This window comes from Kryptolebias marmoratus, linkage group LG1 (genome assembly GCF_001649575.2).
Source record: "Kryptolebias marmoratus isolate JLee-2015 linkage group LG1, ASM164957v2, whole genome shotgun sequence".
NCBI lineage: Eukaryota > Metazoa > Chordata > Actinopteri > Cyprinodontiformes > Rivulidae > Kryptolebias > Kryptolebias marmoratus.
Window position 1 is genome coordinate 13,311,581 of NC_051430.1, and position 24,804 is coordinate 13,336,384.

At 44.2% G+C, this 24,804-nt stretch overlaps 4 protein-coding genes across 4 annotated transcripts; 3 read left to right on the top strand and 1 right to left on the bottom strand.

Annotated features, from left to right (window-relative positions):
• The first annotated feature begins 1,571 nt into the window (after positions 1–1,571).
• Positions 1,572–14,717, top strand: snrnp200 (small nuclear ribonucleoprotein 200 (U5)). Its single transcript, XM_017417247.3, has 44 exons — positions 1,572–1,858; positions 1,946–2,109; positions 3,244–3,415; positions 3,501–3,693; positions 3,787–3,842; positions 3,998–4,096; positions 4,187–4,339; positions 4,431–4,530; positions 4,628–4,764; positions 4,854–4,931; positions 5,014–5,187; positions 5,351–5,488; positions 5,580–5,735; positions 5,939–6,109; positions 6,188–6,381; positions 6,501–6,624; positions 6,723–6,872; positions 6,948–7,190; positions 7,268–7,456; positions 7,546–7,743; positions 7,841–7,993; positions 8,104–8,184; positions 8,353–8,436; positions 8,574–8,680; positions 8,763–8,881; positions 8,972–9,126; positions 9,220–9,409; positions 9,506–9,679; positions 10,410–10,570; positions 10,679–10,906; positions 11,018–11,209; positions 11,294–11,472; positions 11,559–11,710; positions 11,795–11,903; positions 11,991–12,099; positions 12,192–12,381; positions 12,471–12,635; positions 12,735–12,856; positions 12,944–13,087; positions 13,194–13,370; positions 13,448–13,608; positions 13,735–13,816; positions 13,904–13,996; positions 14,089–14,717. The coding sequence occupies exons 1-44, from the start codon at positions 1,814–1,816 to the stop codon at positions 14,236–14,238; spliced, it is 6,411 nt and encodes a 2,136-aa protein (XP_017272736.1). The 5' UTR covers positions 1,572–1,813; the 3' UTR covers positions 14,239–14,717.
• Position 14,718: 1 nt separating this feature from the next.
• ciao1 (cytosolic iron-sulfur assembly component 1) lies at positions 14,719–16,917 on the bottom strand. Its single transcript, XM_017417249.3, has 7 exons — positions 16,466–16,917; positions 16,069–16,217; positions 15,873–15,984; positions 15,704–15,792; positions 15,428–15,623; positions 15,275–15,344; positions 14,719–15,159 (listed from the first exon to the last, which is right to left on the bottom strand). The coding sequence occupies exons 1-7, from the start codon at positions 16,602–16,604 to the stop codon at positions 14,928–14,930; spliced, it is 987 nt and encodes a 328-aa protein (XP_017272738.1). The 5' UTR covers positions 16,605–16,917; the 3' UTR covers positions 14,719–14,927.
• Positions 16,918–17,063: 146 nt separating this feature from the next.
• On the top strand, positions 17,064–19,527 carry tmem127 (transmembrane protein 127). The gene is made up of 4 exons (XM_025006115.2): positions 17,064–17,451; positions 17,552–17,804; positions 17,892–18,056; positions 18,140–19,527. The coding sequence occupies exons 2-4, from the start codon at positions 17,567–17,569 to the stop codon at positions 18,448–18,450; spliced, it is 714 nt and encodes a 237-aa protein (XP_024861883.1). The 5' UTR covers positions 17,064–17,451; positions 17,552–17,566; the 3' UTR covers positions 18,451–19,527.
• Positions 19,528–20,002: 475 nt separating this feature from the next.
• es1 (ES1 protein, mitochondrial) lies at positions 20,003–23,808 on the top strand. Its single transcript, XM_017417246.3, has 7 exons — positions 20,003–20,214; positions 20,302–20,354; positions 20,426–20,539; positions 20,614–20,745; positions 20,835–20,927; positions 23,294–23,459; positions 23,560–23,808. Exons 1-7 carry the CDS (start codon positions 20,098–20,100, stop codon positions 23,692–23,694), a joined length of 810 nt encoding a protein of 269 aa, XP_017272735.1. The 5' UTR covers positions 20,003–20,097; the 3' UTR covers positions 23,695–23,808.
• Positions 23,809–24,804: the final 996 nt, after the last annotated feature.

The window sequence follows — 24,804 nt, forward strand, 5'->3', positions numbered from 1 at the left end:
AGGTTCTCCTCACAATAAAAATCACTGCAGAATCTCTGCAGTTCACAGAGCAGCATTTCTCAAAACATTAATTTAATAAGAAAACAGAATTGTCAAACTGCATTTTCCACTCAACAGCGTTTGTTGGTATTCAGAAATATTCAGGTCTGTTCTGGGGCCTTCAGGTGGGTCAGATTTGATGGATAAGCTCCTGAAAAAAATCATCATTTCATTATTGAACTTCCACTTCAGGGGAAATCTGAGATATCATCTGTTGCCGCCTTCTCTGGCTCTTTTGTTTTCTAACTTCCTCTGCTGAGAAACTCGTCTTTTACAGTTTTCCTGCAGCAACTGAAGCGGATGGTGTGTTTTTTTTTCTTGCTGTAGCTGGTTTCCTCTGCAGGTGTGAAAACTGCTCTCATGAAATTATTGTACTAATTTAAATTATGGCAGCTTCTTCGAACAGTTATTATGTAATATCAGCTCAGAGGACTGTCAACTAGATAAGTGGCAAAATAAAAGGGAAGGCATGCTGCTCTCTGCCACTCTTTCTTTCTTTCTTTAATTGTTTCCTTCTGTGAGAGCCCATTTCTGCAAATCAAAAGAGAAAGAAAAAAAGGAAGAAAGCAATCCATAATTTAAGATATTATATCATAATTATAAAATCTAAGTCATAATGATGAGATGCTTAATTATATTTAAGATACTATCCCAGATATATGAAATCCTAAGTCATGATTACGAGCTACTATCTTATCATTTTGAGGTAGAAAATTGTAATAAAAGTGGCAGAAATTTCCATCATCAAAAGCCCTTTCCCATTATCTAACACATATCCTTAAGAAAGGGACAATATAGCTCTATGAAAATGTGTTTCATAATCCCTACTAGTGAAAATGTAATTATTCTGCTTTGACTTTGTGCATAATGGAGTGGACATATTTTACATTTTGCTTGTACATTATCTGCTTATAGTGCATAAATGAAAGGGGCTGGAGCTTAACCATCATGTATTTCTAACAGACTATGGTCTACAATAGGATGGAAATGAAATTACATCAAAAATCTTTGCTGTTTGGGGGGAAAAGGAAGTCTCAAAGGCACTCTATGGTGATATTGTCCTATGGGCTATATTTTATGCATACTGTCAGGTGTCAGAGGTATGCTATGTGTCATGTTTGGTATTTTCCAGGACCGTATTTGTACCATTTATATATATAAAAAAATATACATCAGTACTGTGTTTGTGGCGATCACTGGTTGTATACTATTGGTTTATAAGTGGAACTGAACACTATTTTGTACAGGAATACTGTCAATTTAATGAAATTTGGACAGTCTAGTGAACATGATGTAGGTACAATATGAAGAAAAAGTAACTTAAAACAAATCCACACCCCGTTTAGGAGGCACTAATCAGATTAAAACCAATGTATAACACTGGAATAAGCTCTAATGAATACAACATGAACAAGTGGAAAGTAAAAACGAAAACATAAATAAATTTGATGGTGATAATTGAATCCACCTGTGCCGACAGATGCCGACCTCCAGGTGGCGCTGCTCGGTTTTTGTCTCCGCGTTTCACCGCAGCTGACACCGGAAGAGGAAGTCCGCTTGTTGTGCGCTCGTGTTAGCACGGCTTTTGTTACGTTCGAGAAACGCACTTGTTTTATTTTTTTCCAGCACACAACTCAAAGGGAGGACTTCGTGTCTAAAATTGAAACGCCACGCCGATGCGAGCAGCGTCCCGGTAAAGAGACGGAGAGAGTTTGACTCGGAGTCGGCGGCCTGGTTCACGCGGAGCGGCGGGAGCTGACGGAGGAGCCGCACCATGGCGGATGTTACTGCGCGTAGCCTGCAGTATGAGTACAAAGCGGTGAGTGTTGGAGCATATTAACACAATTATTCTGTGCAGTCATTGTTCTCGTCCAGCCTGTTCTGATGAATCTAACCTGTTTGGCAGAACTCGAACCTGGTGCTTCAAGCCGATCGCTCCCTGATCGACCGCACACGGAGGGATGAACCCACCGGGGAGGTGCTGTCCCTGGTGGGGAAGCTGGAGGGGACCAAGATGGGGGACAAGGCTCAGAGGACCAAGCCCCAGAAGCTCGAAGAGAGACGAGACAAGTCAGTACCGACCAACAAGCAAATGATATGTTCAAAGTCAGACACCACGTTTTGACATTTTGCCTTCCCAGCAACCCAAGTTGAAAGGTGTTTTAGTTATCAGTTTATGTGGGAATAGATTATTTCGACTAAAAGAGCTTTCAGATCATGTGTCTGGGTTAAAAAATAGGAAAGTTGCACTGTTTTAAAATGGTACGTTTTGGGATGAATGATGTCCTGAATTTCTATTAAACTGTGTGAAAAGTTGTCATCTGATTTAGGATAATTTCTTATAATTTGAACGTTCAGAAGCTTTTTCAGTGGTTAGAATAACATTAAATAACTATTAATAAACCTTTATTCACCCCACAGATAATTATATTGTTATTACCATTTCCACAAAAACAAAGTATGTGCCGTGAATCAAATTAGTTGATTTCTGGCATATATGTAGTTGAAAACATAAACTATCAGTCTATTAGGTTGTTGAAAAAGTTTTTTTTGTGCCTTCAGATAAATCAAGCAGCTTTTGTTGGAAAGTTATAAATGAATCCACAGCTATCTCTTAAATAAGAAGCAAACGTCCAGATGACAAGTGTAATTCTGGGAACTTTTCCTATTTATAATCAGGGCAAATGTTTATTATTCCAACAAACTAGACAAAAAAAATGTTTTGATTTTTTTGAAGGGAATCGCCCTGCCAGGTAGGAAAATCACAAAATCAGTGATAGGAATCAGGATTACAGCACTGAGAGAAACATACTTACTTTAATACAGTATTTGTCTTTTACACTTTTTTTTCTTAAAATTTGAATTAACCCACCAGAGTAAAATAAAGTACAATTGGCTGATAACATTTATTAAAAACCTGTGTGGTTCCAGTTATTTGATTTGGTCTCAGTTTGGCATAATTGTTTAATGTGTTACTAGGATGAAGTTGTGTCTGTAATTTATTGCTTCTCTCCACAAAGCTGTATTGGAAGGATTATTTAATTAATTTCTGATATATTGCACAGCCCTAATTTTAAGAATAGCTAATTCACAGTCTGAGTTGTACTGAAGGAGATAGCGGTCATAGCTAAATCTAAACGTTATTCTGGTGTCTGTAAAGTAAGACTAACTTTATTCTCATTTTATTTTGTCCTCTTTTCTCAGGAGACGAAAAAGAGACGAGGACAGACACGACATCAACAAAATGAAGGGCTTTACTCTTTTGTCTGAGGGCATCGATGAGATGGTGGGCATTGTGTACAAGCCTAAAACCAAAGAAACCAGAGAAACGTATGAAGTGCTGCTCAGCTTCATCCATGCTGCTTTAGGAGATCAGGTATGTGAACATCAGAACAACCTAAACTTAAAGTCTTGTCTTTCGGACCCACAGCTGACATAATGTCCTCTGTTATTGTCTGCAGCCGCGCGATATTCTGTGTGGAGCAGCCGATGAAGTGTTGGCAGTGCTGAAGAATGACAAAATGAGAGATAAAGAAAGGCGGCGTGAGGTCGAGCAGCTCCTCGGACCTTCCGATGACACACGCTATCACGTGCTGGTCAATCTGGGAAAGAAGATCACGGACTACGGAGGAGACAAGGACTTACAGAATATGGGTAAAAAGCTGTATAATTGACAGTATTGTGTTACCCTTAGGCTTTTTATCCCAAGCTGTTCAAGTGACAAGACGTTTCATCTTTTATTTACAGATGACAACATTGATGAAACGTATGGCGTCAATGTGCAGTTTGAATCTGACGAAGAGGTAAAGAGTTTTTTGCTCCAGAAATAAAAGATTCACCTGACTTTGAATTTCAATTCTGAACTTGTTGCAGATTTTGACCCCAGAAGCTTTGGAGCATGCAGATGTTTTTGCTCCATTAAAATTGTAAAAGTAATTACACTTTCTTTGTTTTACAGGAAGGTGATGAAGACACGTTTGGAGAAGTACGAGATGAGCACTCGGATGAAGACAGTGAAGGAGAGGAAGCAGTTGTGTCCACTACGCTTACAGCCAATGTAAGTGAAATATTTGTGTCATTAGTCTGTATTTCTAGCTTTTTTTTATTCAGAATAAATAAATCTGTTAATGATTTCCTGGTTTTGTAGCTCGGAGAAACAGGCGACGTGATGACCGTGAAGAAAAAAGATTTACATCCTCGAGACATCGATGCCTTTTGGCTCCAGCGTCAGCTCAGCCGTTTCTACGACGATGCCATTGTCTCTCAAAAGAAAGCCGATGAAGTCTTGGAAATCCTCAAGGTTTGTCACGTCGTTTCCATTTGTTTAAAGTATGTTCACGTGGCCTCCCCTCCCAGGTGTGTTGACGCTCATTTTCGTTGTTGTTCCACAGACGGCCAGCGATGACAGAGAGTGTGAGAACCAGCTGGTGCTGCTGTTGGGCTTCAACACTTTCGATTTCATTAAAATCCTCCGTCAGCACCGCCGCATGAGTAAGTCCGTCTAGCTGAATGACGCCGTGCCAGGACGTCCTGCCTTATCGTGTGTATTTTGAAACTGTTTATTTGTTTCTGCACCTCTGACACACAGTTCAGTATTGTACCATGCTGGCGAGCGCTCAGAGTGAGGCAGAAAAGGAGCGGATTATTGGGAAAATGGAGTCGGATCAGGAGCTGTCGAAGATCCTCTACCAGCTGCAAGAGACCGAGAAGGAGGACATTATTCGAGTAAGACATCCTGTTTGTGAAATTATGTCATTAAATAATTTTTCCACGTTGACCATCACATCTTATTTTTTTTTTGGTTTGTTTTTTAGGAAGAGCGATCTCGCAGGGAGAGAGTGAGGAAGTCTCGTGTTGATGACTTAGAAGCAATGGACACTGACCATGGAGAGGTAAACACTGGCACATTTTCTTCAGAGTGCTACACTTGTTGGAAATGTACGTCAGTACTGAAGCTGACATGTCGCCCTACAGTCAGTGATGCCTCGGCAGCTTCTGGACCTTGAAGACCTGGCCTTCACTCAGGGCAGCCATTTCATGGCCAACAAGCGCTGCCAGCTGCCAGACGGCTCTTTTCGTAAGCAGCGCAAAGGTTACGAAGAGGTTCACGTGCCCGCCCTGAAGCCTAAACCCTTTGCTGACGATGAGGTTAGTTTGTCACGCCACTCAGTGATTCAAAGATTAAGCTAATATTGCGCTGCAGCGTTCCCAGGGTGTCTTCAGCTTTGGAGCTTCCTGACCATAACATTCAGTAATAAACAGTCTGTAGACGATCATATGTCCCACACTGAGCATATTCCTGTGTCTTCAGGTGCTTGTTGCCATCGATAAGTTACCGAAGTACGCTCAAGCTGGGTTTGAAGGGTTCAAAACCCTTAACCGCATTCAGAGCAAGCTGTTTAAAACCACCATGGAGACAGATGAAAACCTGCTCGTCTGTGCCCCTACGGTGAGATAACCCTGTTAAAACCAAAAGCCTTCTGACTTGTTGTCCTCCTGTGTGTTATCTTCTTTAATGGTATTAATTATTTGACTCACAGGGAGCTGGTAAGACCAATGTTGCCCTGATGGCCATGCTGAGAGAAATTGGGAAACACATAAACCTGGATGGGACGATCAATTTGGACGACTTTAAAATCATCTACATTGCACCCATGCGCTCACTCGTGCAGGAAATGGTGGGAAGTTTTAGTAAGGTGAGTGTTTTTGCCACTCTCTAAAAGAATCACTTACATATGTCGGTGTCGAATCTGTCGTCTGGTAAATCCTAAAGAAACTAAAAACCTTTTTGTTTGGAGACGTTTCCCTACTCCTTCGTTGAGCTCTGCGTACTTTAAAGACATGTTTTATTACTCAGGGTGCAGGTCTACAAGTAAAATTTTCCCTTTTTTTGTTACAGAGATTGGCGAGTTATGGCATCACGGTGTCCGAGCTGACAGGAGACCACCAGCTCTGTAAAGAGGAGATCAACGCCACTCAGATCATCGTTTGCACGCCTGAGAAATGGGACATCATCACTCGGAAAGGTGGAGAGCGAACCTACACCCAGCTAGTGCGACTCATTATCATCGTAAGTCTTGTTCTAAACGATTATCCCCAAATGAGTTTGACATAAAACGTTCAAGCTAACGAAGCGAATGTTGTTCAGGATGAGATCCACCTGCTGCATGACGACCGCGGACCTGTGCTGGAATCGTTGGTGGCGAGGACCATCCGCAACGTGGAGCTGACCCAGGAGGATGTGCGTCTGATCGGTCTCAGTGCCACGCTGCCCAACTATGAGGACGTAGCAACCTGCCTGCGTGTCGATCCCGCAAAGGGACTTTTCTACTTTGACAACAGGTGCGATATTTGGAGTACGACTGGAACGTTGTCATCGTTAGAGAATAAACTCTGTCACTGTATTTTATTATTATTATTGTTTGTATCACATATTCTGGTTGTCATCATTTTGTCTGTAGTTTTCGCCCTGTGCCCTTGGAGCAAACATATGTTGGCATCACAGAAAAGAAGGCCATCAAACGTTTCCAGATCATGAATGAAATTGTCTATGAGAAGATAATGGAGCATGCTGGAAAGAACCAGGTGGGTCCTGTTTGATTGATTTTTGATCATCCCTATAAAAAACACCTTTTCAGCTGCAGTGAGTTAAATCTATCTGACATCCACCTGTCCCCCTGTAGGTGCTGGTGTTTGTTCACTCCAGGAAGGAGACAGGAAAGACCGCCAGGGCAATAAGGGACATGTGCTTGGACAAAGACACGCTGGGTCTTTTCCTCAGGGAGGGTTCAGCGTCCACCGAAGTGTTGAGACTTGAGGCAGAGCAATGCAAAGTAAGAAAACGTGAATCTAAATATAGTTTTGTTCAGCTCTTTGTCTAAGTGATGGATTGATTTCCCTTCTTCTAGAACCTGGAGTTAAAAGATTTGCTTCCTTATGGTTTTGCGATCCACCATGCTGGTATGACCCGAGTCGACCGGACGCTGGTGGAGGACCTGTTTGCCGACCGACACATTCAGGTTCTGGTTTCTACGGCCACTCTGGCTTGGGGTGTCAACTTGCCCGCGCATACTGTCATCATCAAAGGAACCCAGGTTTACAGCCCAGAGAAAGGCAGGTGGACCGAGCTCGGAGCCCTGGACATCTTACAGGTCTGTCTGTGCTGAAATTATCCTGTTGTTTTGTTTCCACCGTGGCAGTTTTAACTCAAATGAATGTTTTATTTCAGATGCTCGGTCGAGCTGGTCGTCCCCAGTACGACACCAAAGGAGAGGGAATCCTGATCACCTCCCATGGGGAGCTGCAGTATTACCTGTCCCTGCTGAACCAGCAGCTGCCCATAGAGAGTCAGATGGTGGCAAAGCTGCCTGACATGCTCAACGCAGAGATAGTGCTGGGAAATGTTCAGAATGCGAAGGTTTGTGACTGGCACATGCACTGAAATGTAGGAAACTAAATGTTTTTAATCCCTTTGAAATAATTTCTCTTATTTTTTTGTTGTTGCAGGATGCTGTGAACTGGCTCGGCTACACCTACCTGTATGTGCGGCTGCTCCGCAACCCCACGCTGTATGGCGTTTCTCATGACGACCGGAGTACCGACCCCCTGCTGGAGAGGCGTAGGATGGACCTGGTGCACACAGCAGCCAGCGTCCTGGACAAAAACAGCCTCATCAAATACGACAAGAGGACTGGCAGCTTCCAGGTATGTCCGCCAGTAGCAAAGCTATGTTTCAGCATGTTTTGTATTTCTGGTTCTGGTAAATTAGTATTGATGTTTTTTTTTGTCCCGTTACGTGAAGGTTACAGACCTGGGACGCATTGCGAGTCACTTCTACATCACCCACGACTCGATTCAGACCTACAACCAGCTGCTGAAACCCACCCTGAGTGAGATCGAGCTCTTCAGAGTCTTTTCACTTTCCTCAGAGTTCAGGAACATCACTGTCAGAGAGGTATGCTGACTCCAGACAGACACAGCGGTGGTTGAAACCTAACCTTTCCCAAAATCACACTAAACCTTTAGATTCAAAACCTGTGACAATAAACTTTGTTTTATTTTTAGGAGGAGAAGCTGGAGCTTCAAAAGCTACTGGAGAGAGTTCCTATTCCTGTGAAGGAGAGCATTGAGGAGCCTAGTGCTAAGGTATACTTCATGTGAACAAGTTTCTAAAATGATATTTAACAAGAATTGTTTTAAGTTTGCAATTAAGGCAACTCTTATTTTTGTTTGTTTTTAAATCAAATGCTTGCAGTGTTTGTCTTTTTTATTGCAGAGGGTAACTTTGTGCATCCACTGTGTTTTGTTTTTCAGATCAACGTTCTGCTCCAGGCGTACATCTCTCAGCTCAAACTTGAAGGTTTTGCTCTGATGGCGGACATGGTGTATGTCACACAGGTACAGTGTTCGGCTTTTCTACGTTGTTTTGTGCGAGGTTCTCGTTCAGAATGGCAGACAACAGAGCCACAATGCTCATGTTTGTTTTGGGTTTTTATATCGTTTGCTCTTGTAAACTTTTTATGCTCTCCCCTCAGAGTGCTGGACGGTTAATGCGAGCCATCTTTGAGATCGTGCTGAACCGTGGCTGGGCTCAGCTCACAGACAAAACCATGAATCTCTGCAAGATGATTGACAAGAGAATGTATGTGTTTCCACTTCTAATTGAACACATTTGTTTTGTCGAGACAAACTGTTTATAGTTTTTGTGTGTTGGTGCACCGCAGGTGGCAGTCAATGTCTCCTCTGAGGCAGTTCAAGAAGCTGCCAGAGGAAGTGGTCAAGAAGATCGAGAAGAAAAACTTCCCCTTCGAGCGGCTCTATGATCTCAACCACAATGAGATTGGTGCGTTTTCTCCCGTCATGACACATTTATTAAATTGTCTTCTTTGCCTGCATAATGAGGAGTCGGTCTAATGTTGGTTTTATCGTTCAGGTGAGCTGATCCGAATGCCAAAGATGGGTAAGACCATTCACAAGTACGTCCACCAGTTCCCCAAACTGGACCTGGCTGTCCATATTCAGCCCATCACTCGCTCCACGCTCAAAGTGGAGCTCACCGTCACGCCGGACTTCCAGTGGGATGACAAGGTCTGGAGTTAAACACACGTTACAGAGCTGCGTTATTGTCTCGCTGTTTGTTTTTTGATTTTTTTAACTTCGTCTGTTCATTTTCCTCCTTAGATTCACGGATCATCCGAAGCTTTCTGGATCCTGGTTGAGGACGTAGACAGTGAGGTCATCCTCCACCACGAGTACTTCCTCCTCAAAGCCAAGTACGCACAGGACGAGCACCTCGTGACGTTTTTTGTCCCCGTCTTCGAGCCTTTGCCACCTCAGTACTTCATCCGTGTGGTCTCAGACCGATGGCTCTGTAAGCAGCTTGATCCAAACGTCTTCCAGGATTCTAACGATCTCTGCGCAAGCACTTCACCTAACAGCTTTGTTTCTTTTTCCTGTTGTCCCTCAGCCTGTGAGACTCAGCTTCCTGTGTCCTTCCGTCACCTTATCCTCCCAGAGAAGTACCCACCACCCACTGAGCTGCTGGATCTGCAGCCGCTGCCTGTCACCGCTCTCAGGAACTCGGCCTTTGAGGCTCTTTACCAGAACAAGTTCCCCTTCTTCAACCCTATTCAGACACAAGGTACGGAGAAAAATAACTACTGTACCCCGAACAGTACATTGTCTTTATAAGGAGACAGTTCATGAGCTCTGACTGAAATGTCTGACATGCTTTGGTCAAAATGGTGGTGTTCAGAGGGCTCAGTGGCACCGGTGTAATGGCAGCCTCACTTCTGTCAGCCCGCCCCAGGGCAGCTGTGGCTACGATGTAGCTCACCACCATCAGTGTGGATGTGTGGATGAATGGGTGAATGACTGATTGTAGTGTGAAGCGCTTTGGGGTCCTTGGATTAGATAAAGCGCTGTACAAGTGCAGGCCATCTACCAAAATACAACGTGATTAGAGTATTAAAGCCTATTTGTCATTTTATGATTTGACACATTGACTCCGCTCCTCTTTTGTTGTGTAACGTTGGAGATTTGAAAGAAGATAAATGAGCCTGGATGTATTCTGCTTTGATTTAGTGAAGGTAATTTATTTTAATTGCATATCTGTACTCCTGACTGAGTGAGACAGAAACCCTGCAGTGTCAAAATTAGGCAAAAGTTTGGAAATTTCAAGTTTTTGAGTTCGTAGTAACTTTAGAAACTACGTTATGCCCTCATTCAAAGAAAAGTTTTTTTTTTGTTTTTTTTTACCCTGTCAATTTACATTTTGAGTTATCTTGTGTTTATTTCTTTGCGTTAAGATGTGTAAACCTATTTGCAGCTCATTTCACAGTTTGTTTTTTTTTTTTGCATTTTTCCTCCAGTGTTCAATGCTGTGTACAACAGTGATGATAATGTCTTCGTTGGAGCTCCCACCGGCAGCGGGAAGACGATCTGTGCGGAGTTCGCCATTCTGAGAATGCTGCTGCACAACGCAGAGGGTCGCTGTGTTTACATCACTCCAATGGAGGCGCTGGCTGAGCAGGTCTGCGTGTCACATTTTTACACTTATGACAAATAAAAATCATTCAATTTAATTATATTTTTTATTTAAAAATTGTTTCATTATTTGACGATGATCCTTGTCTCTCAGGTGTTCATCGACTGGCACCAGAAGTTCCAGGACATCCTGAACAAAAAGGTGGTTCTGCTGACAGGAGAGACGAGCACAGATCTGAAGCTCTTGGGAAAAGGAGACATAATTGTCAGTACTCCTGACAAATGGGACATCTTGTCCCGTCGCTGGAAACAGAGGAAGAATGTCCAGAATGTCAGCCTTTTCATCGTGGATGAGACTCACCTTATCGGAGGAGAAAACGGAGTAAGAAACCAGTTCTGTTTGGTTCTGTTTTAGCAGTTTTGTGTGTTGTGTTCATTATAAAGCTCCTAAGTAGACTATTGTGGTAATGTTACACCCCTCTCCCCACTTTAGCCTGTGCTGGAGGTCATCTGCTCCAGGATGAGATACATCTCGTCTCAAATTGAGCGTCCCATCCGCATCGTGGCCCTGAGCTCGTCTCTGTCCAACGCCAAAGACGTGGCCCACTGGCTGGGCTGCAGCACCACAGCTACGTTCAACTTCCACCCCAATGTCCGCCCCGTGCCTCTGGAGCTGCACATCCAGGTCAGCCAACAAAGACTTTCACACAAACTTACCAACAGCCAAGAATGCATCGAACCCCTTGTTTTAAAAACTTTTTTGTCGTAGGGTTTCAACGTCAGTCACACTCAGACCCGCCTGCTGTCCATGGCGAAGCCCGTATATCACGCCATCATGAAGCATTCGCCCTCCAAGCCGGTGCTGGTGTTTGTCCCGTCTCGCAGACAGACTCGCCTCACCGCCATCGACATCCTCACCTTCTGTGCTGCCGATGTTGTTCCTCAGAGGTCAGGCACTAACCTTAGTGTTTAGATGCAGTGATTTTTTGCATTAAATCTGGACTCGATGATCTGAAAGATGTTTGTCTCTTTAGGTTCTTGCATTGTAATGAAAAGGACTTGGCTCCATTCCTGGATAAAATAAACGATCCGACTCTTAAGGAGACTCTGGCCAACGGCGTGGGATACCTGCACGAAGGCCTGTCTGCAACTGAGCGCAGAATAGTGGAGCAGCTTTTCAACTCCGGTATGACACACTCATTCAGGGAAGCTGAGAACTGAAACGCAGAAACCTGATAAATGTTTTACGGTGATTTATGTGCTGGTTCAGGTGCCATTCAAGTGGTGGTCTCTTCTCGCTCTCTCTGCTGGGGCATCAACATCTCCGCACACCTCGTCATTGTCATGGACACCCAGTACTACAACGGAAAAATCCATGCGTAAGGCTCTCACAAAAATATTTCTTTCCAGCTTCATCGATTTGTATTGTGTTAATTACATTTTCCCTTTTTCTTTTTTAATCTTAGGTATGTGGACTATCCCATATATGATGTCCTCCAGATGGTGGGCAAGGCAAACAGACCAATGCTGGACGATGAAGGCCGCTGTGTCATCATGTGTCAGGGCTCCAAAAAGGTACGCAGACACCTATTGGTCCTGTCTTTTTGTAAAAGCAGTGAAAGTAAAACTAAAAGAAAGTTAACAACTAATCTGCCTCGTCTTTTTAGGACTTCTTCAAGAAGTTCCTGTACGAGCCTCTGCCAGTGGAGTCTCACTTGGATCACTGTCTCCACGATCACTTCAACGCTGAGATCGTCACCAAGACGGTGGAGAACAAGCAGGACGCTGTGGACTACCTGACGTGGACGTTCCTCTACCGCCGCATGACGCAAAACCCCAACTACTACAACCTGCAAGGTGTGTAACGTCCTTCAAAGGGAAAGCAGCCTGAGCTCGCTGAATGTGGAGAACAACCTGCTAACGTGCTGCTGGCGTTGTCATTGCAGGCATGTCTCATCGCCACCTCTCAGACCACCTGTCCGAGCTGGTGGAAAACACGCTGCACGACCTGGAGCAGTCCAAATGCATCAGCATCGAGGATGAAATGGATGTGGCGCCCCTCAATTTGGGCATGATCGCAGCGTACTACTACATCAACTACACCACCATTGGTTTGTAGCAACACTTTTCCTCCCTGCCTTTTTTTTTAATTGACGCACTATTTTCTTTCATGAAGTCAAACTTGACTGTTTGGTTGTTCCGTTGGACAGAGTTATTCAGCATGTCCCTGAATGCCAAGACGAAGATTCGCGGGTTGATTGAGATCATCTCCAACGCAGCTGAATATAAGAACATTCCCATCAGGCACCACGAGGACACACTTCTCCGACAGGTAAAGTCTTTCTGCGACATTATTGCATCTTTCAAAGTTCAGTGAAATAGAAAATAGTCATTCTGACCTTTTTTTTTTTTATTTCAGTTGGCACAAAAAGTGCCCCACAAGCTGAACAACCCGAAGTTCAACGATCCCCACGTGAAGACGAACCTGCTGCTGCAGGCTCACCTCTCCAGGATGCAGCTGAGCGCAGAGCTCCTGTCAGACACCGAAGACATTCTGAGCAAGGTTTCTGAAATTTTATGTTTTTATTTTTAGCTCTCTGCCTTACCCAGTCGTGTTTCTGTGTTTGACTCCAGCGTGTTTACGTAATGAGCACATCTGCTGTCTGCAGGCGATCCGTCTGATTCAGGCCTGCGTGGACGTGCTGTCCAGCAACGGCTGGCTGAGTCCTGCGCTAGCCGCTATGGAGCTGGCCCAGATGGTCACTCAGGCCATGTGGTCCAAGGACTCGTATCTGAAACAGCTGCCCCACTTTACCTCGGAGCACATCAAGCGGTGCACTGACAAGGTAACGTTTGGATTCTGTCTCCATCGTTATGACGAAGCGTCTGCAGACTGAAACTGACCGCGCCGCTCTTTCTTCAGGGCGTGGAGAGTATCTTTGACATCATGGAAATGGAGGACGAGGACAGAACTGCTTTGCTGCAGCTCTCAGATGCTCAGATGGCCGACGTGGCTCGCTTCTGTAACCGTTACCCCAATATTGAGCTGTCGTACGAAGTGGCAGAGAAGGACAACGTCAAAAGGTGTGTGTGTGTGTGAGAGCTATTGTTAAAAAATATAATCTCAAACATAAAAAAGGAAAATTGTATACTAATTGTAAACTAACAGAGTAGCCGTCTGGGTAACACTGTGGACCTGTTTTCATTCAGTGGCAGTCCAGTTCTGGTTCAGGTGCAGCTCGAGCGAGAGGAGGAGGTTACTGGTCCGGTGATTGCTCCTCTCTTCCCACAGGTCAGTCTTTCCATCTCCGTGACTATATTTCTTTGATTGGCAAGGAAAAAATTGGACTCTTATGCAGATTTTGTTTTATCATTACAGAAACGTGAGGAGGGCTGGTGGGTGGTCATTGGAGACCCCAAATCGAACAGCCTGATCTCCATCAAGAGGCTGACTCTTCAGCAGAAAGCGAAGGTCAGTGAGTCGCTCACTGAAAAACATCCTGTGGCCGTAAATGTTCTTCGAACCAGAAGAGGGCTTCATTTCTTCTTTTCTGTCCTCCGCAGGTCAAGCTGGACTTTGTCGCGCCCACGATGGGCATTCACAACTACACCCTGTACTTCATGAGTGACGCATACATGGGTTGTGACCAGGAGTACAAGTTCAGCGTTGATGTGAAGGAGGCTGACAGCGAGGGAGAAAGTGATTCAGACTAAGCAGATAACTTCCTGTTTGTTTTTGCTTTCATTTAACAGCGGGAATCAAAGTGTGTGTGGGGGATTTTTTTCCTGTAGATATTTAACTTGATTTGTGTTCTTTGGCTGTAAGCACATCACATGATGTCTTTACTTATATTAAAATACATCATTTTATCGAGTACTTTTTCTAATTACCAGAATGGACAGGACAGAAACCGTGTACAGGATGTTTCTTTGTTAGAATCAGATTACTAGATACATGACAGTCAGCGTGGACGTTACCACTGAAGAAACGGTGTAGAAATTTGATCTGAAGTCAGTCGATTTCTCAAAACATTTTTTTTAAACAAAGATGGAATAATCTCAGTCCAGATTTAACAACAACAAAGCACTGTCCAGTTAGATTGTGGCTTTAAACTGCCTGGATCAGTCTGTGTTTTAGGTATGATATGCTGTCTAAGACCTCTTTTTTTGAATAAAAAGATACCACAAATGATCTTATTTTGTAATATTTATTTACATATATTCAATGATCAGATAAGCCATTTTAAAGATATAAAATCAAAAGCACTGCAGCAGTTTATTTAATCATAAAAGCTGTTGCATTAGGGAGAAAACTCCAGCTATAAAAGAACAAACACGAGCTGCTTTCCAGTGTAACAATCAAAAACAAACAAAAAAATAGCTCAAGTGTGATGGTCGTGGAATCAGTCTTCTTTGAACCTCCAAATGGCAATTTCACCATTGTCGCTGCAGGAGGCCAGGAGTCCGGCTTCCTTCGGGTTCCAGGACACGCAGTTAACGTCCTGGCTGTGAGCCCTGGTCTCCTGAGCGGCCAGCGAGAACACCAGCTCGTCCGGATTGGCCGGCACTTCCTCCTTAAAAACCCGAACTGCATCGTCGCCGCAGGCCGTTGCCAGGAAGCCAGTCAGTCGGCACCTGAACAGACGCAATTTAAGTCCATTTGATCGAACATGACCTATACAGTGACCACGAAACATAAAACCGACAAGTCGGCGTGTGCTGCATCCATACGGTACAAGTTCAGTCTTACCAGGCGACGTCATACACAGTTCGTCCATGATACCCAGACAGGGTGCAAACACACTTCCAGGACAAGTCGCCTTTAAATAAGCAGAGCAGGAAAAATATAAATGAGATCCTTTTATCAATGGCGGCAAAAGTGCTACTCTTTAAACCTACTGACCGCTCTCACTGGGGAACTCCTTCCAAATCTTCACGGTGCGGTCATCGCTGCAGGAGGCCATCCTCTGTCCAGCTGCATCGAAACACAAACTCCAAACTGTGGATGTGTGTCCTTGTAAGGTGGCACGACACTCCCAGTCATCGTCTTCCTCTTTGTAAATACAGATGTTGTTGTCGTAGCTAGCCGAAGCCAGGAGCTGAGGAAGCAATAAGTCAGATGATGATGATGATGGAGGAGCGCCAGAATGAGGTTCAGGTTTCACAGAGCTTAGCCTACCTCTTGGTTCGGGTGCCAAGCAATGTGCTTTACGTCTTGTGTGTGAGAGTTCACAACCGTAACGCACTCATACTCCTCTTCCTCATCCACTGTGAAGCACAAAGAAACAGTCTATAAACCATCTAGGACCCACAGTTAACGTCTTAACAGCGTATGGGGAAACACAAACCTTCCCAAACCCACACGCTCTTGTCTCGGCTACACGTGGCCAGCAGATTCCCCGAAGGAGCCCACGCCACGCATTTCACCTCATTTTCGTGTCCTTCCAACACAGTCAGACTCTGGAAGACAAGTCAAAATGCTCGATGAAGTCCACCACCTAAAGCGGGTTCAACCGGGCCTAAACGCGAGGCGTCTCGTCTAACCTCGAAGTCGTCGTCTTTCTTCTTCCAGATGCACGTGGTTGCATCAAAGCTGGCGGAGGCCAAATAGTTTCCGCAGGGAGACCAGGCCACCTTCCTCACAGTGCGCTGGTGTCCGTCCTGCAGCACAGTCTTACACACCCAGGAGTCACCTGCAAACCAGGAAGACACACAAATGATGCCATGGTGATCCTGCAACTATTATTATAATGAGGTCAATTACTCTTTCACTCAATTAAAGCCTTTACACATTAGGCTATGGGACCTATGATAAATGACACCTTAACAGATAGCAAGATATTACTGATTCCAAAGTATTATTAGCTTTTCATACTCAAATGATAGATAGATAGATAATTAACTTCCAGGTGCAGCTATAAGTTGTCATTTTTCTGCTAACCTTCACGCCCCCATATCCGGATGGCCCTGTCACCCCCGCATGAAGCCAGCAGCGTCCCGTTCGGGCTCCAGGTGACGAACCAGCACCGAGAATCCGGGTGTGCGCCGAACCTCTGGACCAGCGTCAGAGCCGCCTTCATGGCCGAATGTCCCTTCACCTAAAAACCCGACGGAAAGTTAGAACCAGAGAAAATATAAAAAATAAAAAAGTCCTAAACGCCTTTCAGCGTGAGGGGAAACTGAGAACACGAAAGATGTTTTCTTTTTGTTTTGCACCAGCGAACAAATTAGAAAAAGTTCACAGAAACAGCTCTAACAGAAATGCCGCCATGTTTGCTATTCGGAAGTTGCGCGCGTTGCATTGTGGGTCCTGCCTCCCCTTGGAAAGTAAACCGAATGTTTTATTCAAAACTGTTTAGCTGCTGTGAACTGTATGAAAGCAATTCAAATCTAAATTTAAGCATGAAGGGCCGAATAATACACGGAAATCGTTGCTGTTTAACAGGTTATTGGCTGAGCCACCACTAGGTGGGAGTAATGATCGCTAGAGCGCTCGTGATCACACCGCTTACTGAAGCCACGAAGAAGAGCGTCTGGAACAGGAAGTCATTGCTTTAGAGGAAACCAGCGTAGGCTGTCTTTTGTTTTGTTTTGTGTTTGTTTTTCTGTACCAAAGTTATTATATTTTTGATTACTGTCATTGTAAAGATTAGGTTTTAGGTTAACGTTTACAGAGTTTCTTTGTGTTAGTTTTATTTTTGTCCAAACAAGTTGTTATATTTGGCGTTTATTGTTAGTTAGCTTCTCAGGCTAACAACACAGCTAACGGGCCCGAAGGCCATCTGTTCATTACTTCCTCATCAGTTCGACGCCGCTTTTATCAAGCAGCTGTTTTTGTTGGGAGTATTTTATAACTCTAAGCGAACAAGGCCCGGACTGCTGTCATCCATTCGTCTTCCAGGTCATCTCAGCTCCACCGACTGACAGGTCTGACTGATCACTGAGTCGGCTACACCTCAGTTACGAACGGGAGTGGCAGGGGGGGGGGGGACTTAGCACTTTCCAACAAAAAAAAACTATTTTTAAGGATTTGAGAACCGTCATGTATGCTCCGCCGGGTTCTACCGTACCTGGAGGCCGGAGGAGGAGAGCGGGCACCTCGCTGCCCAAGCAGCCGGAGCGGAGCCTGGTGTCGGCGCTGCCCGGGGCTCTGTCCATCACAGCGCTGTGCACGGCTCTGGCCGAACCGGCCTGGCTCCGTGTCCATGGGGGTACCTGTCCCAAGCCGGAGCTGGGAGTGGCGGATGTGCTGGGTTACATTGACCCCAAGCTTTTGGATGGTGAGGACCAGCACAACTGCATTACATTAGTGTTTATAAAGAATGGCTCGTTTGTAATCAATGTGTTTTGGGTGTTTGTCTCCTCAGATTACTGCATGAACCCGCAGACCATCCTGCTGTTGAGAGTCATAGCTGCTTTTTGTTTCCTGGGCATCCTGTGCAGTCTGACTGCCTTTTTGTTGGATGTATTTGGACCCAAACACCCCGCCCTGAAGATCACTCGCAGATATGCTTTTGCACATATACTCACAGGTACGCGTCTGTAATGTTGACGTTTTCTAGACAGAATAATTTGTTCAACTTTACTGGCTCAACTTTGCCCTCTTTCCTTCCAGTGTTGCAGTGTGCCACAGTCATAGGGTTTTGCTACTGGGCCTCGGAGCTGATCCTGTCCCTCCAGCAGCAGCACAAAAAGTACCATGGCTCTCTCATCTACGTCACGTTCGCCATCAGTTTCTACCTGGTGGCGGGTGCGGGTGGCGCGTCCATCCTCGCCACCGCCGCCAACCTCCTCCGCCACTACCCCACCGAGGAGGAGGAGCAGGCTTTAGAGCTGCTCTCGGAGATGGAGGACAGCAGCGAGACTTTTCCCACTGATTATGACATTGCCAATCAGTTTCAGCCACCACCTGCCTACACGCCCTAATCCCACCAGACTGGCCTTGCGACACGTTTCTCTCTCAGCTCAGCTATTTGCTTTGTGTGCAAACACTCTTTATCAAATGGATACCTTTGCAAATACTCTTGGCAATGAACACGGTGTGTGCACGGTTAGTGCACAGCTTCCTCGAATGACAGTGCTTGGGTGCATGAAATCTTTAGTGGCGACAGCAATTTAGGGGATAATTCTTACTTCCACCACTGAAGTGGTTAGTGATTTGCATGTAAATGGCTTTTAGGGTCTGGTCTTTACATGTAAAGAAAAATAAACCGCAGAGAGTATTATCTATGCTCATTTGAGGAAGCAGCCACAGCTCGATCTGCGCTGATGTTGAATCAAAGCTGTCAGCAGTTGAAGTGATTGGACTTGGATTGAGCTTTGTGATTTAATTTGATGTACTTGTGTGTGTCTTCTTTTTCTTGATGCATCTTAAATGCTGAGATACGTGTACACTGACAGGATTGTTTTAAGCATTTATTTTAGATAAAATAACAAATGGACCTTATTTATTGTACGTGCTGTCTTTTGTTTGTTTGTTTTCCTTTCGTTTGTAGGCATCAGTCACTGGTGTAATTTCATCTCTTAGAAATATTCATTTACAAAAATGTGGGCTTTTTTTTTGGTGTGTTCAGAAAAGTCTACAGCATGCGTTGCAAGCTGGTGATCACAAAGAAAAGGAGTTATTTTCAGCAACAAACCTCACAGCATAACAGCATAAGTTACTTATGTCATGTTAATTGTTTAATTTTTTTTTAAAAAAAAGAAACAAAACCTTGTTTGTACCTTGTGGATACCATACGTGACAACTTCAGTATGTTTCCCATTCACGAGTTTTAATTGTAATTTTTTCAGATTCAGTCAGAATCTTGTGTGAAGATCCCACATAAGGTTCCTGCTGAGGGTTGAATTTGTGGCTGAAGTGATTGTAGTTGGTTGTACATTGATTGTTCTGTTTGAAGTCATTTTTATTTTTTACATTTTGTCCCTCACTGTAGTTTCTTCACCTATATGTAAATAACGATTGTTTATACATAAATTGGCCATAATAAAGAAAATGCCATATATTGTCTCCTGCTGTTCATCTGTAACTTGACAGATTTTATGTTTTCTTTCCTCACCAGTTAATTTCTGCTAAACAGAGTCTGGAGTTTTGCTCTTAAAAGTGACTTTTCCCATCTGTCTGAGGTATTTCTGGGTTTACCGTCTAGGCACAACAAGGCATTACGGAGAGTAAGAGTCTTACAACCTAATGGACTTTAAAGGGCATATGGTATACCACTATGGCTGCATAATGGTGTTGTGCACTGTTTCCTAATGAATGCACCCCATCAGGTGCCAGATTCCTAATGGGTTAGGATACTAACTGAAGGTGAAGTTTCAGTCTGTGGCCAAATGACTTAAGTTAATCAGAGTTAACAAGGTATTAATAGGGAAGGGTGTTCAAGAAAGGGATAAGTCAAGACGTGAAAAGACAATGGAGCTTATGTGGGAACGTCACTTGGCCGTGCTCTGGTGGTATATATACGGACGTGCTCAGTGAGATCAATGTCTGCTCCGTCAGAAGTCTTCACAAGCTCCGTTGCAAACGGTTAAGTCGTGTTTTCCTCCTGAAACAGTGAGACAGGCAAAATCATGCTGGCTACCAGGACTTTGCTGTCTAAGAAAACTCTGGGCGTTCTTTCTCGCCAGCCCGCCTGCTTCGTTCATCACGGGGACTATGGCAACTGGGGGAACACCAACGTCGCAGTGGTAAGTTAAACTGGCCTGTGTGTGGTCAGTGGCAGGAAGTTGGTCATTGTGGGCAGTGTTGTCATTCGGTGCGTTGATGTATTCCAGGTTTTCTCAGGATGTGGATGGTGGGATGGAACTGATGTCCACGAAGGCGTGTAGTGAGTATCAAGACATCAGGATTCTAATGTGTCACCTTACTGAGACGCCAACTGACTCCCCTTCTCCGCAGCACCATGTACCACCTGAGCCGGAATGGCGCTCGCTTCCAGATGTTTGCTCCCAACCAGCAGCAGATGCATGTGATGGATCACATGAAAAAGCAGCCTGCCTCCGGGGAGAACCGGTAGGGACCACACGGGCTGCGCTCGTGAGGTGGGTCGGAGGTCGTGTTTCTGATTGTGCTTGGCCATCACGCAGGAACATGATGATGGAGTCCGCTCGCTTCAGCCACGGTCAGGGGAAGATGCAGATGCAGGACCTGTCCATGCTGGACGCCAACAGCTTCGACGCCGTCATCTTCCCCGGGGGCCACGGGATCATCAAGAATCTGTGAGGAATGCAGGCTGAGCTGCAGAGCAACATCAAGCAGGTGCGCTCAGAAAACATGTCACTAACTGCGAAAACTCTTGACTCCTCAGATCCTCCTTTATGAAGGATGGCAAAGACTGCAAGCTGCAGAATGATGTGGAAAGGGTGCTTAAAGATTTCCACCGTTCACGCAAGCCTATTGGGTATGTATCATGTGGTCACAGTGCGTCCTGAGGTTTGTTAAGGGCTGATAGATTATTTAAACGTGGACACTTTTCACACAAACATGGGACCTAATTGCATTTATTGTGATGACACTGAAAGACCTAAACAATCCTTCTAATTGAATTAGGACACTAAGAAGGCAAGCTGTGAAAAATCACACTGACATCTTCATTTGTTGTTATTAATTAGAACTAAAACAATGCATATGTGCTGTAGGTTTCAGTTGGAGACAGTATGGTCTTTTTTGTTTTACTTTTTATGTACAGTTGTTTTAGAAAAGGACCCTGAACACATATTATTCTCCCAAAGTTTTCTAAGCTAATTACTAAAGCTCCTTCCAGAGCAACAAAGCCTAAAGCTTCTCAACACGCCTTTGTTTACAGCTGATGATCTGATTATTTTGTTACAAGTGAAATTAAAGATGGCATGTCCAGACAGTTCTAAAGGTTTGATAAAAACCTGCTTGATGTAGTAGTGTCAGGAAAGTGAGTCGGTCTCAGAAGCTGTGAGGTGAGAGTCCTCATTATTGGCTCTCGCTGACCGCAGCAGACAGCAGGCGTGGTAAAAATAGCCTTTAACGCTTTCTAAGATCGTGCTGGACGACGCGAAAGCAGGCAAATCCTTTAAAGCAGGTAGGACGAGGCAAAGGCACCGACACAGCCTAATGTGATCTGGTAAAAACGTCTGACCCTGGCCGGATGGACGAGGGGATGAGCAGCCACCGTGGGGACCTGTGAGGAGGGCAGGTGAAAGGTTGTGTGTGTGTGTGGGTGTGGGTGTGGGTGGGGGCTGTGTTAGGCGAAAAGTGGAAGATTCCAGACAGAAGGTGATGTGGGATTACAGGATTTACTGGAAAGAGTGGAGCAGGATGCTGAGGAGGAGGAGGAGGAGGAGATAGAAGGGGCAGTCACCATGACAACAGAAGGTTAGAGTGTGTTGACCTCTCCCCTACATCTGAAGGAGATTATAGACCCATGAATGCCCAGAAGGTGATTCAGCCATTGAGGAGTTTTTCAATCAAAAATGAAGACACAGTAAAGTTATTATTAGCATCAATTAGGGTGATAGTGCACCAGTGAGAAAAATGACCTTTGGAAGACTGAGAAATTGGGTATTATTGTGTTATTTATTAGTTTTGTTTGCTCCTATATGCAATATTTTCAGTGTCAGTTTGTCAAAGAGATGATTGTTGCAGTGAAATTCAAAAGTGGTGAGAAAGGTTTGAGTTTAAAGCTGGATGTGAACCTGTGAGTGAAAACATTGGCTTTTTTTGCTGCAGTTCAAAACTTTCATCTGCAGCTTGTGACTTCAAGCTTCTACACTATTCATCACAGTTTAGGGTTTTTAATTTTGTTTCAGGTTCTTCCTCGAACGCACATACAGGTACATGTGTTTTTTTTAACACCCCCGCCTGAAAAAGGCAAGCGTGCGCCTGAACTGTGACCTTTTTTAATCTAATGTAATTATTCAAACCTGAGTCTGCTTGAATCCAATTTGTTTCCAATCCGTTTTGCGGGAATCAAATCTGCATCATTTTACGACTGATTTTCCTTGAGTCGCGGCCGGTCGGGTGGATGAGGTGATGGGCAGCCGCTGTGTGGACTTTTGACAAGGCCAGGTGAAAGGTCACGGGGGCGATGGGGGAAAAGCTGACGCTTCCAGATGGAAGGAGAAGTGAGATTACAGGAATTACAGGAAAGAGTGGAGCTGGAAGCTGAGGAGGGAGGAGGTGAAGTGGCGGTCACCATAGCAACAGAAGGTTAAATAATATGATGACCCCTGCTCTACATCTCTACATCAAGGAAGTTAATCTTTACCTTTTTCCATTTATTCCTAAGAGAAATCTGAGACAACAAAGGTGTTTTCTAATGTGAATGATAATATAAAAAATATTCATTATAAAATCAATCGCTTTATTTATACATCACGTTTAAAGTAAGCAGACTTGACCTAAACACAAAAAAATATGCAAACTGAACATTAAAGTCAAGTAAAAGCAAAAAATGAGACATTTTAAATATATTTTATATATAGAAAATGATTCAGACTAAGCAGATACTTCCTGCTTAGTCTTCCTGCTTATATATATATATATATATAGTTTCAGTTCACAGTTGATAAGTTTATTACGTTTTATCATCTAAATAAGCCAATTGCACCTGCTCACACGAGGAATATTTCTACATTTTCTGATATTTCAACAAATTAAGAACTGAAAGCTTCTCTCCTGTTAATATAATGTGATGAAAGGCATCTGGCAGTCTGTTACCCTGCCTTATTAAAAGACTTCAGTGTATAACTGTTGTGTTTTTTAATTAAAACGGTTCGTCTTGTCGTGGTCCAGGCTGTCCAGCATGGCTCCTGTGCTGGCCTGCCGCGTGCTGCCCAGCATCGAGGTGACCATGGGCTACGAGCGAGACGAAAACACCCGCTGGGGGAACTGGCCCCACACAAACATGGTGCAGACCGTGAAGAACATGGGCGCTCGCCACAACGTCCGCGAGCCATACATATCCTTTCAGAGCTCCCTGTTGTGTTCGCCTCAGACGTGAGTTTCAGTGCAATGATCTGCATTAGCCTCGGCCTTGACCTTAACTCTCCCTTCTTCACGAGGCCTATGTGGACGAGAAGAACAAAGTGGTCAGCACGCCATCCTTCATGTGGGACACGGATTACCACTACCACTACATATTTGACGGGATTGGAAACATGGTCAAACACGTCATGCGTATGTCGACCAAGTGAGGCGACCTCTCAACCCCGGAGGAGAAATAATGGATGCTGACACCGAGGCTCAGCATTCACCTCTGTACTGTGATTAAATCCTACCTGAAAAATAGAGATGCTTTAGTGAACGAGCACACGGCTTGTGTTTTATTGGTAGTTAATGATTGCAGGGGGCGGGAAAATGAGAAGCTTTCTGTGAGATAAACCCACAGCAGAGGATTAAAGGTCATTTTCACTCATATTTTCAGGTCAAGACACAGTTCGTTGATCAGGACAGATCAGTACGTTTCCACTGACGCACTTTGAATTTAAAACATCACACGATGGCAGCTCTTCTTACAGACAGTCTTCTATATAGCAAATATTGCTTTCTCTATGAAAAAAGACATATTTCCTAATGTTTGTCCATCTTCTTGAAGCCCAAGGCAAGACGGTGAGTCACTTTTCTTTTGGAGAAGCTCATACAGCAGCTGTGTTGAAATGACTGGATGAATTCATGTACGCACACGTCCCATTGTTGTAATCACACTCAGAACGGTGCTTAGGAGTTCATGGAGACTAGAATTAAAAGACAAGAGTACAAACAAATAAATGGAGTAAAGTTAATTCACTTTTTATAGGAAAAAGAAGCAGTGGTGCCTTTACTTGAGTAACAAAAATGTATGAAATCCGCTTCCCTTGTGTTTCTGATAGATTATCATCCAGACTCATTCCAAAACTTTATACTGTTACTCTCTTTAGAGAGAGTTAGATCGCAGCAAAATACAAATTATACCACCACGCCACGTCTAACAGATGGGATTGGGCTCTTCTGCTGCTGATGGATTATTATTTTACACTTTTCACTAAAATCAAACAACAAACCCTTAATATTAGGACCCAAAAAAGGTTTACAGGCCTTCCTCTTTGAGCAGGATATGTTTCATCATCCTTTACACCCTAATGAACATTAGGAAAGATATTTTGTGTGTGTGTGTGTGTGTAAGGATAGTTTCACGAAACTCAGACTTGAGGAACCTGAGGATAAAGCCGGTCTGCTGCTCTCACCTGATATTTATCACTGATTGAATCTTCAAATAACAGCTAACCTCCAATATTACTATAATTTTGTCATTCAGGTATGTCAAT